Here is a 12,226-nt window from a genome sequence, read left to right on the forward strand (position 1 = left end):
TCACTGTCACTGGGTCAAATTGCTGGAACTCTCTCTCTAACAGCACAGTGGGTGTACCGACACCACATGACTGCAGAGTTTCAAGAAAGAGGCTCACTACCACCTTCCCAATGACTATTAGGGATGGGCAATCAACACTGGCCTAACCAGCGATGCCCACAGCTCATGAAAGAAGGAAAAAAAAGAAAATCCCGAAAGCAAAATTATCATGTTCAACACGATGGGCTAAAAATTCCATGTGGCCCATTTTTAGGTACAGGGTTGCCAGCCACAAGCAGTCCTCACCCGTGCCCATTTACATAGACTCCAGGCATTACTTTCCTGGCCATTTTCTCCCATCCCCTTTGGAGGGCATTGCTTAAAATCAGTGTTGCCTCCTCTTAAATAATCTGCTCAGCATCATTTTCCTCGTATTTCATAGAATCCCTACAGTGTAGAAGGAGGTCATTCGGCCCATCTAGTTTGCACCGACCCTCTACATGAGCCCCCAAACAATCCCCGTAACCTCACCTCACCTTTTGGACACTAAGGGGCAATTTTCGCATAGCCAATCCACCTAACCTACACTTTTCTGAATTGTGGGAGGAAGCCAGAGCACCCAGAATAAAATGCAAACTCCACTCAGACAGTAACCCAAGGCTGGAATTGAACCCAGGTCGCTGTGAGACAGCAGTGTCACCGTGTTGGCAACATGTGGTGCAGTAGCTAGCCTGTTCCTCTTACAGGCAGCGTGCCCTCTTAAAGGAGAGCTGCTTTACTGGAAGAGGGCTGTTGCCGACTGCCTCTGCTTGCCCTGGCACAGAGGCCAGACCTCAGACAATTCGATCCACTCCACCTGATAGCAAGAAATGACTGAAGGCACTGGACACAGAAAAGGCTATGATCACTGACAACATACCAGCAGTTGTAATGAAAACTTGTGCTCCCAACCAGCCATATCCTTAGCCAAGTTGTTCCAGCTGCAACACTGGCATGTACCTGATCATATGGAAATTTGTCCAGGTGTACCCTGCCCAAAAATAATAGGACAAATCCAATCTGTCAATTACTGCCCAACTAATCTACTGACTGCCATAAGCAAAGTGATGGAAGGTGTCACTGGCAGCGCTATTTAACAGTACTTAATGAACAATAACCTGCTTATTGATGCACAGTTTGGGCCACTCAACTTAAGACCTCATTAAAGACGTGGTTCAAACGTGGACAAAAGAGCCAAATTCGTGAGATGATGAGAGAATGGTTGCCTTTGACGGCAGGGTAGAATTTGACAGAGTGCGGCATCAAGGAGCCCCAGCAAGTCTGAAGTCAGTGGGAATTTCTGCAGCCAGGCAAGGGGGAAAGGGTAGAGCGTGTGCCAGCTACGTGGTGCCTGAAACTGCAGGTGAGCTTTCCTGCAGGAGATGCAACTGAGGAATCCCAAGGAGCGGTGTACAGGAGAATGCGGAGGATGCTGCACAGGGAGAAGCTTGGTGTGATGGCCAGACGCTGTCAAGGACCATTGCACCGGACATCCGACAGAGCCCAGAGCTAATCCTTTCCAGCATTGAAGTGCTAGCCATCTCCGTGACAACACTTGCAGACCTGCTGGTCATGCAGCATGTTGTAGTAGACGTCTGGACTTTTCAAGCCATTTAATGTGTGCAATGAAAGTTCAGACGGAGGTCACAGGATTCATGCTTGTTGTTATGCTCAGAAACGGAGAATCAGCCCATTTTCTTTGGCTGGAAGGAGAATTGCTCAAAGCTCACATTGAAATTTACCAATGACCTCTCCCAAACCTTTCCTTTCTTTGCTTTGTGATCAGCTGCAAAGCCTTCAGTCACTGAGGTCTGGAATTCCCTCCCTGTACTTCTTGGCTTCTCTACCTCTCTCCTTTAAGATGTTCCTTACAACCCATACCTCGCACCAAACTATTGCCATCTGTCACAGTACCTTTTTAAATGGCTCAGTGCCAAGCCGTGTCAAACAAAGCTTGTGTGAATCGCCTCAGTAAGCTTTAACTATGTTAAATGCACTGTTTAAAAGCAAGTTGTTGTTGTTATGGTCAAGGTCAATGTGCAGCGGAAAGGAAACCTTTCATGGCTCTATGTCCAATGCACAGCATCATCTGCAGAGTTAATTTAGAGGAAGAGGAAGTTAGGGATCTGCCTGAAATCCTCAGGTCACACACAGCCATTAGTGCATACAAGCGCTGCTTAACACATCACGAACCGTGCAGTTAGCTCAAACATCATTATCAATGCCACAGGACTTCCTGAGACTTTTAGAGCTATTGTTCATAATTGGTGGCCTTGCCTTGATCTTTAAAAGTTGACATGTGCTTGCGGTCGCTCAGGGTGCCCTCAGTCAATATTTAACGCAGGATGTGGAGTGCATAACAGGATGAACTGTGGTAGCTGAAAAACACACCGCAGTCTGATCAGTTTGGTATTGTACTACAGGACAAGCCCAGGAACACTCTGATCCCACTTACCGAACAAACTGCAGACAATGGGCTGAATAATCTGTCCGTGCACGGCAACAGGATTCTCCGGTACTTCTACCTAGGGGGCTGGTTTAGCTCAGTGGGCTAGACAGCTGGTTTGTCATGCAGAACAAGGCCAGCAGCGCGGGTTCAATTCCCGTACCAGCTGAGAATTCTGAATTCTCCCTCTGTGTACCCGAACAGGAGCCGGAATGTGGCAACTAGGGGCTTTGCACAGTAACTTCATTGCAATGTTAATGTAAGCCTACTTGCAATAAAAGAGTATTTTTACTTAGTGAATGGGAGATTTGGCTAAGCACCAAATTCTCCGTCCTCGCCAGCAGCAGTAACGGGGCGGACTCACAATGGAGAATCCCAGCAATATTAATATTTGTGGCCTCATAAGCAAGCCTTATTGTTATCGAGTGTTATTATTATGCATCTTCTTATTTAAACCCACTGCTGATGTCATCAGTAAGTGCTGTGAAACCATCAGTTATTATTGTGGTGACGTACAGATTCGTACTTAACTGCTGTTCGTTACAATTTTTTTCAGTTTCTATTAATTCATTGTTTTTTATTTTTCCAATTAAAGTACAGTTGAGCGTGGCCAATCCACATACCCTACACATAATAATAGTAATAAAGGGCAGCACGGTGGCCTAGTGGTTAGCACAGCTGCCTCATGGCGCTGAGGTCCCAGGTTCGATCCCGGCTCTGGGTCACTGTCCGTGTGGAGTTTGCACATTGTCCCCGTGTCTTCACCCCCACAACCCAAAAATGTGCAGAGTAGGTGGATTGGTTACACTAAATTGCCCCCTTAATTGGAAAAAATAATTGGATAATCTAAATTTATAAAAAAAAATAATAATAATACAGTAGTAATAATAATAATCATATTATTGCCACAAATATTAACACTGCAATGAAGTTACTGTGAAAAGCCCCTAGTCGCCACACTCCGGTGCCTGTTCGGGGACACTGAGGGGAAATTCAGAATCTTGAATTCACCCAACAAGCACGTCTTTTGGGACTTGTGGGAGGAAACCAGTGCACCCGGAAGCAACGCACTCAGACAAGGGGAGAACGTGCTGACTCCGCACAGGCAGTGAACCAAGTGGGAATTGAACCCGGGTCCCTGGAGCTGTGAAGTAACAATGCTAACCACTGTGCTGCCGTGCAGCCCTTTCGGGTTGTGGGGGTGATACTCACGCTGACATGGGGAGAATGTGAAAACTCCACATGGACAGTGACCCGGGGACAGGATCGAACCCGGGCTCTCAGTGGCGTGAGGCAGCAGTACTAACCACCGCGCCACCGTGCATTTTTGTGGTCAAGTTACCTTGTCTTTTTGGTGATGGGAATAAAATAAATTTAAGTTTTAGCACATTCAACACAAACTTTTGCTAAGTTTACCGACAGAAGACAAGTTGGCAGTATCATGGCTATCTTCGGATCTATCAGTGAGTTTGTGGAAGAGAATTAGAACTGGACTGAATATGTGGAAATGTAGGAACACTTTTTCTTGGCAAATGGGATCGCAGACAAGCCTAGAAAACACTCATTTCTTCAGAGTGTTTGTGGGGCGAAGACTTACAAGCTAGTGAGAAATTTAGCTTCACCATGGAAACTGGGCGACATTTCATTTGTGCATTTTGTTACACTCGTTTAGAAATACCACAATCCTCAGCCCTCTGTCATAGTACAACATTTCAAATTCCAATAGTCATTTCCAGAAGACGAGACAGTCTCTAGTTAACTTTGTTGCTGAATAGTGCCAGCTCTCTGAACTGTGAGTTTGGGGCAGATTTGGAAGACATGGAAACTTAGAAAATAAAAGTAGGAGGAGGACATTCGAGGTTGCTCTGCCATTCATTGTGATCACGGCTGATTATCAAGTTCAATGCCCTAATCCTGCCTTCCCCATCCCCAATATCCCTTGATCCTTTCGCCCCAAGAGCTATATCTAATTCCTTCTTGAATTATGTTTTGGCCTCAACTACTTTCTGTGGTAGCGAATTCCGCAGATTCACCACTTTCTGGGTGAAGAAATTTCTCCTCATCTCAGTCCTAAAAGGTTTACCCCTTGTCCTCAAACTATGACCTCTAGTTCTGGACCCCACACCTCACCATGGGGAACATTCTTTCTCAATCTACCCTGTATAATCCTGTTAGAATTTTAAAAGTTTTTCTGGGACCCCCTCTCTTCTAAACTTTAATGAATATAATCCTCATAGATTTAGTCTCTCCTCATATGACAGTCCCGCCATCCCAGGAATCAGCCTGGTAAACCTTTGCTGCACTCACTGCACAGCAAGAACATCCTTCCTCAGATAAGGACACCAAAACTGCACACAATACTCCAGGTGTGGCCTCACCAATGCCCTATACTATTGCAGGAAAACATTTCTATTCCTCTACTCAAATCCTCTCGCCATGAAGGCCACCATACCATTTGCCTTCTATACTTCCTCCTGTACCTGCGCGCTTATTTTCAGCGCCTGATGCACGAGGACACCAAGGTCTCGCTGAGTATCCACCTCTCTCAATTTACATCCATTCAAATAATAATTTGCCTATTTTTGGTATCGAAGCGGATAACCTCACATTTATCCGCATTATACATCTCTGTCACGCATGTGCCCACTCACTCAGCCTGTCCAAATCCCACTGAAGCCTCCTCACAAGCTCACCCTCCCACCCAATTTTGTACCTTCTGCAAATTTGGAGATAATACATTTAGTTTCCTTGTCCAAATCATTAATATATAATGTGTATAGTTGGGGTCCGAGCACAGATCCCTTCGGTACACCACTAGTCACTGCCTGCCAATCAGAAAAAGAACATATTAATTCAAACTTTTTGATTCCTAACCAGCTTTCTATCCATCTCAAGACACTACCTGTAAATCCAAGCGTTTTAACTTTGCATATTAATCTGCTATGTGAGACCTTGTCGAAAGCCTTCTAAATCCATGCTGACTTTATCTGATTACACCACTGCTTTCCAAATGCGGTGCTATGAAATCCTTGATAATGGACTCCAGCAACTTCTCTACTACTAGGCTCACTGGTCTATAGTTCCCTGTTTTCTCTCTACCTCCCTTTATGAATAGCGGGGTTACATTCACTATCCTCCAATCTGAAGGAATCATTCCAAAGTCCAAAGAATTTTGGAAAATGACCACCAAAGGAAATACTATTTCTTGGGCCACTTCATTAAGTACTTTGGGATGAAGATTATCAGAGTGCCAGGGGGAACGGCGGTGGGGGGGCGGGGGGGGATTGGGAGAGGAGGGAAGGGGACACCTGGGGGCAGGAGCTGCAGTGCAGGCCGGGGCCATCTTGTAGCCCGTTGGATATGGTTGTGCACATAGTATGCACCGTGCTAACATGTCTGCCTTTCACCCCCTGCAGACAATGGATTTTGGGATCCAACCAGGAATGGTTGGCATCTGCCTTGCCGCCGCAGCCCTGGGGGATGCACTGAGGATGTATGAGCAAGAGCTATTCAGGGGAGGGTCCTGCAGCAGTGGAGCTTGCTCCAGAGGAACAGGAGTCAGCCAGTGAGGATGAAGAGCCGACAGCCCAGCAGTCTGAGGAGGAGGTGGAATGGAGGTGCTATATTAGGCCTCGTGTGTACCGGCAGCGCCAGTCCTTCGTGAACCTGCCTGACTGGGTGTGTTGTCGAAGACTCCAGCTGAGCAAGGAGACTGTACACATATCTGCCAGATCATGGCACACCTGGAACAATGGGGGTACACGGGAGGACAAAAGCTCCCAACTGCACGGGTTCCATCACCTCCTTTTCTTTCGCTGTGCCCAATGGCCCAAGGGCTATTTGTTGGGACGTAGGTGCAGCCGGAGTGAGCTGCGAAGACTCCCCCACCACCTGCCGCCGCCAGTCCTGGAGCCCTGTTCTCATCTCGACCAGGGTCTCAATGCTCGCAGCCATGGATCACAGGGACAGTGCACATCCCTCTGTGACTGGTTCAGGCCAGCCACTGCCCAGGCAATGCTGTAAACGCCTGCAGCCATGACCGGTTATGACTGGTCCAAACTCTGGAGCACCGCTGCAATTTCCAGGTGGCCCTGGTACATGGTTGCCTGTGAAAGCCCCACCTTGTCATGTGCCTCGGCCACCGCCCAGACAAAGTGCCCCAGGCCTTGGACATCTTGACCCATGGCCGATATATTTGTCCCCAAGGTCTCCACCACAGACTGGTGGCCTGGGAAGCACGCATTCTCGGCATCACCTCTTGTCCTAGCACACTGTTGAACTCCTCCAACTGCACCTGCAGGCGCCGGATTGTTTATGACCTGAATAGACCTCGCGAGGTGTACTGGCTGCCGGGAAACCGGTGAGAAGCCTCTCCGGCATCTACCAGCTGCATTATGCTCCCGTTCCGGCACAACGTGACTGGTACACTGCGTCCAATAGGTCCTTTTCACAACTTACTTTCCCACCTATCTTTGAGTCATCATCAAATTTAGCAACTGTGTATTCGGCCCCTTCTTAGAAGTTATTGTTATAGTTTGTAAATAGTTAAGCCCAAGCACTACCCCCGTAGCACTCTGCAGTTCACTGTTTGCCAAACAGAAAGTGGTCCATTTATGCCCATTCTTTGATTCCGTTTAGCTAACCAGTCCTCTATTCATGCTGTTCTCCTCCGCACTATAAGCTCTTACTTTGTGTAGTGGCGCCTTGTCAACTGCCTCCTGGAAATCAAAGGTCAACTCATATGAAAAGTAAATTCACAGACAAAAGTCAAAAAAGAGAAAAGGGTAAAGCACAAAGAGGAATAGGTCAAGCAGAGAGATGGCTAGAGACAAGTGTGCCTGTACACAGAGAATGATACAATGAGGTTGAAAGAAGTATTAACTGAAATCTAATAGTATGTATCATTATACGTGGTAGTCGGTATTAGGGATATTACGGTACCCAGATTGAGGCTGTAAGATCATTGGTGTGGGAGGTACCTGAGACAGCAATATCATTGGTGAAGCCTGCCTGCTGGTTCCGCCCAGTAAGGCGGAGTATTAGAGTCTGTGTCTCCCCAGCTGCTGCATTCTGTACCTGCGCTGCTGGGGGAAACATCTAGTCCAATAAAGCCTTCAATTGTCATCCAATCTCACTTCTGGAGTCATTGATCGCACATCAATATACTAATAGACAAAATAGGAGATACTGTTATACATATCTAAGGGCTGGTACAGACTCGATGGGCCAAATGGCCTCTTCAGCACTGTAAATTCTATGATATGTGGGTTCTTGTAGTTGTGTGCAATAACTCCTTAAGAACTGAGTCACTTGACATGCGTGGCATCGTCAACTACCTCATGGGCTTTTGCCCTAGTCGCGTACCAAACCTTATATCGTGAAGACCTATTTAATAAACATCTGTCAATGTTGCTTTCAACCCACGTACATTTGCAATCTGTTAGTACCTTGTACTGTTAGTCTAAAGATACAGATACAACGCAGTCAGCAAAATCAAAATGGGAACTAGGGGGGGGGAAATGTTTATTAAAAGGTAAAAATCTCAACGATTATGCCAGAGATTCTGACATTCTGAATGATATGTGAAAGTGAGAACACATCAGCACTCCCAGGTTCGTATTAAAGGCCTATTTGAAGATCTTATTCGAAGAGTGCGGAGTCTTTCTCAATGCACTGCCCAATATTCTTTTCCCAACTAGCTTCGCTTTAGTATAACATCTGGCCATTGCTCCACTGATTTTTGTGGGAGCTTGACTTTGGGTTGTTCGTCAAAGAGGAAAATTTGTTGTCACATTTCCTACATTACAACATAGACTGAATTTCAAAAGTACTTGGTAATTTGGCAATCACTGGAACAGCCCAATAGTTTGTGACCTTGTGCGATTGTGAAAGGAACCACAATAATGCAACATCCTTCATTCCCTTTCATAGCCCATTGGCTTAATTCCTGAAAACGTTTTCTGCTGGGCTTCTTGAATAGCGTCGTACACAAACCACAACTTTCCCAAATCCCAAACATGTACTGGAAATAATAGAACAATGGTCCACCAACCTAACTATTCCCCAAACCCCTTCCCCGCCCTCCACCCAGACACTCACAAGACAGTCACACGATACAGGCAGTAGGAAAGGTTCATAAATAACGGATTAAAAGGGCTGAGATGAATCTTTGTTGCTGATAATGGGCGGCAAGGTAGCACAGTGGTTAGCCCCTCTTGCTTCACAGCTCCAGGGTCCCAGGTTCGATTCCAGCTTGGATCACTGTCTGTGCGGAGTCTGCAGGTCCCCCCCCCCCCCCGTGTCTGCGTGGGTTCCTTCCGGGTGCTCCGGTTTCCTCCCACAAGTCCCAAAAGACGTACTGTTAGGTAATTTAGACATTCGGAATTCTCCCTCTGTGTACCTAAACAGGTGGCGGAATGTGGCGACTAGAGGCTTTTCACAGTAACTTCATTGCAGTGTTAATGTAAGCCGACTTGTGACAATAAAGGTAGGCATTGCAGTCGGCAATCTTGAAATCCTCAGTTGGTTTGGATCCTTTAGAACCTGCCTTCAATTAAGACCTCACAGGCTGCAGAAATTCCTCTGGAGAGTCACTTTCACTTGTATAGACCTCCACCAGATTGACTTGCAGTGTCACTGAGATATTACTACAATTCTCTACCAGAGAGATTAAAGGAGCGGTTTTCCATCCACTCTGCCTCTGGAACACTTGTCTGCTCTTTAAGCAGGATTTATGGCTGTGGTATAGAGAGAGAAAAAAGGGCCTGGACTTCAGGACCCATTTTGGGTTCTCAGGAGAGAAGTTTCAGCCTGTCCTTCTCCCAGCCTTTTTCGCAGAGCTTTAAACTTGTGCAGACTTGGCTGGAAACAATGCTTGCAGTATTTAAATCAGGAGATAGCCTGGCTGGATAGAGAATGCTTGCAGCATTTCAGCAGCCTTCACAGGACTGATAGTGTCCAGATCTGCTCACTCCAGCCGAGATATCAGAGAGAGAAGTAGTTCCAGCCTTTCTGGGAGAGATATTTTGCAGGCTTCTGCCCAGCTTCTTCTCAGAATAAAACTGAAAGCAAAAATCGACATGCCTTCTGCTCCAGAATCTTCTGAAAGGCTCTACCAATCCCAATCAAAAACAGAAAATGCTCCAGAATTGCAGAGGAGGGTTTGGCTGACAGCCAAGTTCATCAAACTCCATAATTGCAAACCTAATGTGATTTTAAAGGATTTTGTATTTCTTGACTTTCTATAATTCTAATCAAGGCCTGGACTCGGGAACACTTTAAAAATGGTGGGCAGGTCCCAATTCCAGGATTCCCTACCCTATTTTTTTGCTCTCCGATTTTAAGGGGTGCCCATAAAGAGTGCCAGCTGGTTCAGGTCGCAATCCTGCCACTGTGGACCGGCCGGTTCCGTTGTGGAGATAGGCTTGTTTTATTCGTACAGTTCTGGTCGCCTCATTATAGGAAGGACGTGGAAGCTTTGGAACGGGTGCAGAGGAGATTTACCAGGATGTTGCCTGGTATGGAGGGAAAATCTTATGAGGAAAGGCTGATGGACTTGAGGTTGTTTTCGTTAGAGAGAAGAAGGTTAAGAGGTGACTTAATAGAGGCATACAAAATGATCAGAGGGTTAGATAGGGTGGACAGCGAGAGCCTTCTCCCGCGGATGGAGGTGGCTAGCACGAGGGGACATAGCCTTAAATTGAGGGGTAATAGATATAGGACAGAGGTCAGAGGTGGGTTTTTTACGCAAAGAGTGGTGAGGCCGTGGAATGCCCTACCTGCAACAGTAGTGAACACGCCAACATTGAGGGCATTAAAAAATTTATTGGATAAGCATATGGATGATAAGGGCATAGTGTAGGTTAGATGGCCTTTATATTTTTTCCATGTCGGTGCAACATCGAGGGCCGAAGGGCCTGTGCTGCGCTGTATCGTTCTATGTTCTATGTTCTATTCCTCTGCAATTTTCATGTAATCGGGCCTAGTTTTTAAAGAGACACCTCAGAGGTGTTGTGAGCTATGAGGGAACCTTTTGAAAGGTTTTGAGGGTTCAAAAGGTCTTCTTCATGCCCCCCTTTGCCAAGCTAGACGGTACTGAAAAAAACATATGTTTTTAACATAGTGAAAAGAAATGAATGAATGACTGTTTGTTAAAGCTTAATCTTTACACATCCTATTGTCAATATAAGGTCTATTGGTTCTGTACAGTGTATTCGGAGTTGTTCAATGTCAATGACATAGCTTGGCATAGGGTACATGAGAGGCCATGGGAGGTGGGTGGAGAAGCCTAGCTTGGCATAGGGTGAATAGAGGCCATGGGAGCTGGGTGAAGGGACATGGCTTGGTTTAGGGGGCATGAAATGCCCTTGGGATGGGTGGCACATTACTGTGCTTTTGGGAGTAGTTTCAATGACTCCCAAAGACTGTTAGTTGCAACACTACCTTTATTGCAACATAGTTACAATTATGAGAATTCGCCCTTACACCAGCCTATTTCCATGCTGCTTTCTATTCGACTCTCAGCTAACATGTGGATATGTCACTTCCCTCTCTGACATCACAGACAATTACAGTTAACCCTTTAAGGGACTCAGTTTAACGTACTCGATTACACTACAGGTGGAGGGACAAAGCTTAGCTTGAGGACATGGGAGGATGGGCAGGGGGCGAGGTGGCACGAGGGGTAAGGGCTAGATGACCTTACCTTTTTTCCTTTTAACTGGAACAAAGTCCCACAGCATTGAGGGGAGCCTTGTGAACGGCCTGCCTCTGCACCCACCAGTCCGTGGCACTGACGTACCAGTGTGGGATTCTCCGTCGGTGGGATCCTCCACTTCACCAGCAGTGTACCCATGCCCACGGGTTTCCTGACGTTGTGGGGTGGCCACAATGGGAAACCCATTGGCCGGCTGCGGGAACGGAGAACCTCGCTGCCGCCGGGCGGTGCGCTGTACCGGAAAACGGGGTTGGCGGGACGGAGAATCCCGTTTCCTATTTTCGCGGACACGCAAAGTCTGGAATTTTCCATGTTCCCCACTATCCATCTCGGCAATGAAAATCCAGGCCATGGTTATTATTCAGTGTTGGAGGTTTGAGGATTCTGTCTCCAGTGACCACCAAGGTAACGAAAGCTGCAGACCTCGAAAGTTGAGGGGCACTAAATCCTTAAAGAATACACAGAAAAGGCATTCGCATGTCATTTGAATGCTTAACCCGAGAACACTAACCACTTATCAGAATTTTTTAAGATCACAAACGCAGCATCAACGATAAAGCAAATCCCATACTCTTGGGCAGCTTGTTATCAAAAGGCATTCTCTCGGTGACATTTACAAACGGCTGATCTGCTCATTAAACTGGACTTTTTCCAAATTTGTTGCACAAGATCTTCAGATTCCAAACAGCTTTCACACGTCCTGCAAGGCTTTCTGACAACAGCTCGAACGAGAATGTATGAAATTCTGATGTCTCGCTCCATACACTGGACGTTCCATATACTGCATGTATCACAGAGTGTGAAATGTGCCTATCTCTGTCCCTCACAGGAGGGCACATAATTAATTCTGCAGGAGGGGATAGTTATTCTATTGCTCAGTATACAGGTAATTCCTTCTCATGACAAATAAAATAAAAACAGCTAGCAGTGTTCTGCAACTCATTTAAAGATTCACTAAAATCCGGTGGATCATTTTCCACTGTAGAATTGTAACAGACTTGGATGGGCCCAAACATATACTTGTGACCTTTTTTTTAGCAAATACT

General features: G+C 46.3%; 1 protein-coding gene across 2 annotated transcripts in view; it reads right to left on the minus strand.

Annotated features, from left to right (window-relative positions):
- LOC119975725 (sodium/hydrogen exchanger 9-like) overlaps positions 1-12,226 on the minus strand; it is a 455,770-nt gene that overhangs the window by 71,418 nt on the left and 372,126 nt on the right. Inside the window, exon 15 of one of the 2 annotated variants that reach the window (XM_038815549.1) lies at positions 1,805-2,396. The exons of the other annotated variant lie outside the window; for it this stretch is intronic. Coding sequence (XP_038671477.1) covers positions 2,347-2,396 — 50 coding nt within the window. The 3' untranslated portion in view covers positions 1,805-2,346. Of the gene's footprint in view, positions 1-1,804; positions 2,397-12,226 lie in introns of those variants that run through there. 2 annotated transcript variants of the gene reach the window in all.

This window comes from Scyliorhinus canicula, chromosome 13 (assembly GCF_902713615.1).
Source record: "Scyliorhinus canicula chromosome 13, sScyCan1.1, whole genome shotgun sequence".
NCBI classification, from domain to species: Eukaryota; Metazoa; Chordata; class Chondrichthyes; order Carcharhiniformes; family Scyliorhinidae; genus Scyliorhinus; species Scyliorhinus canicula.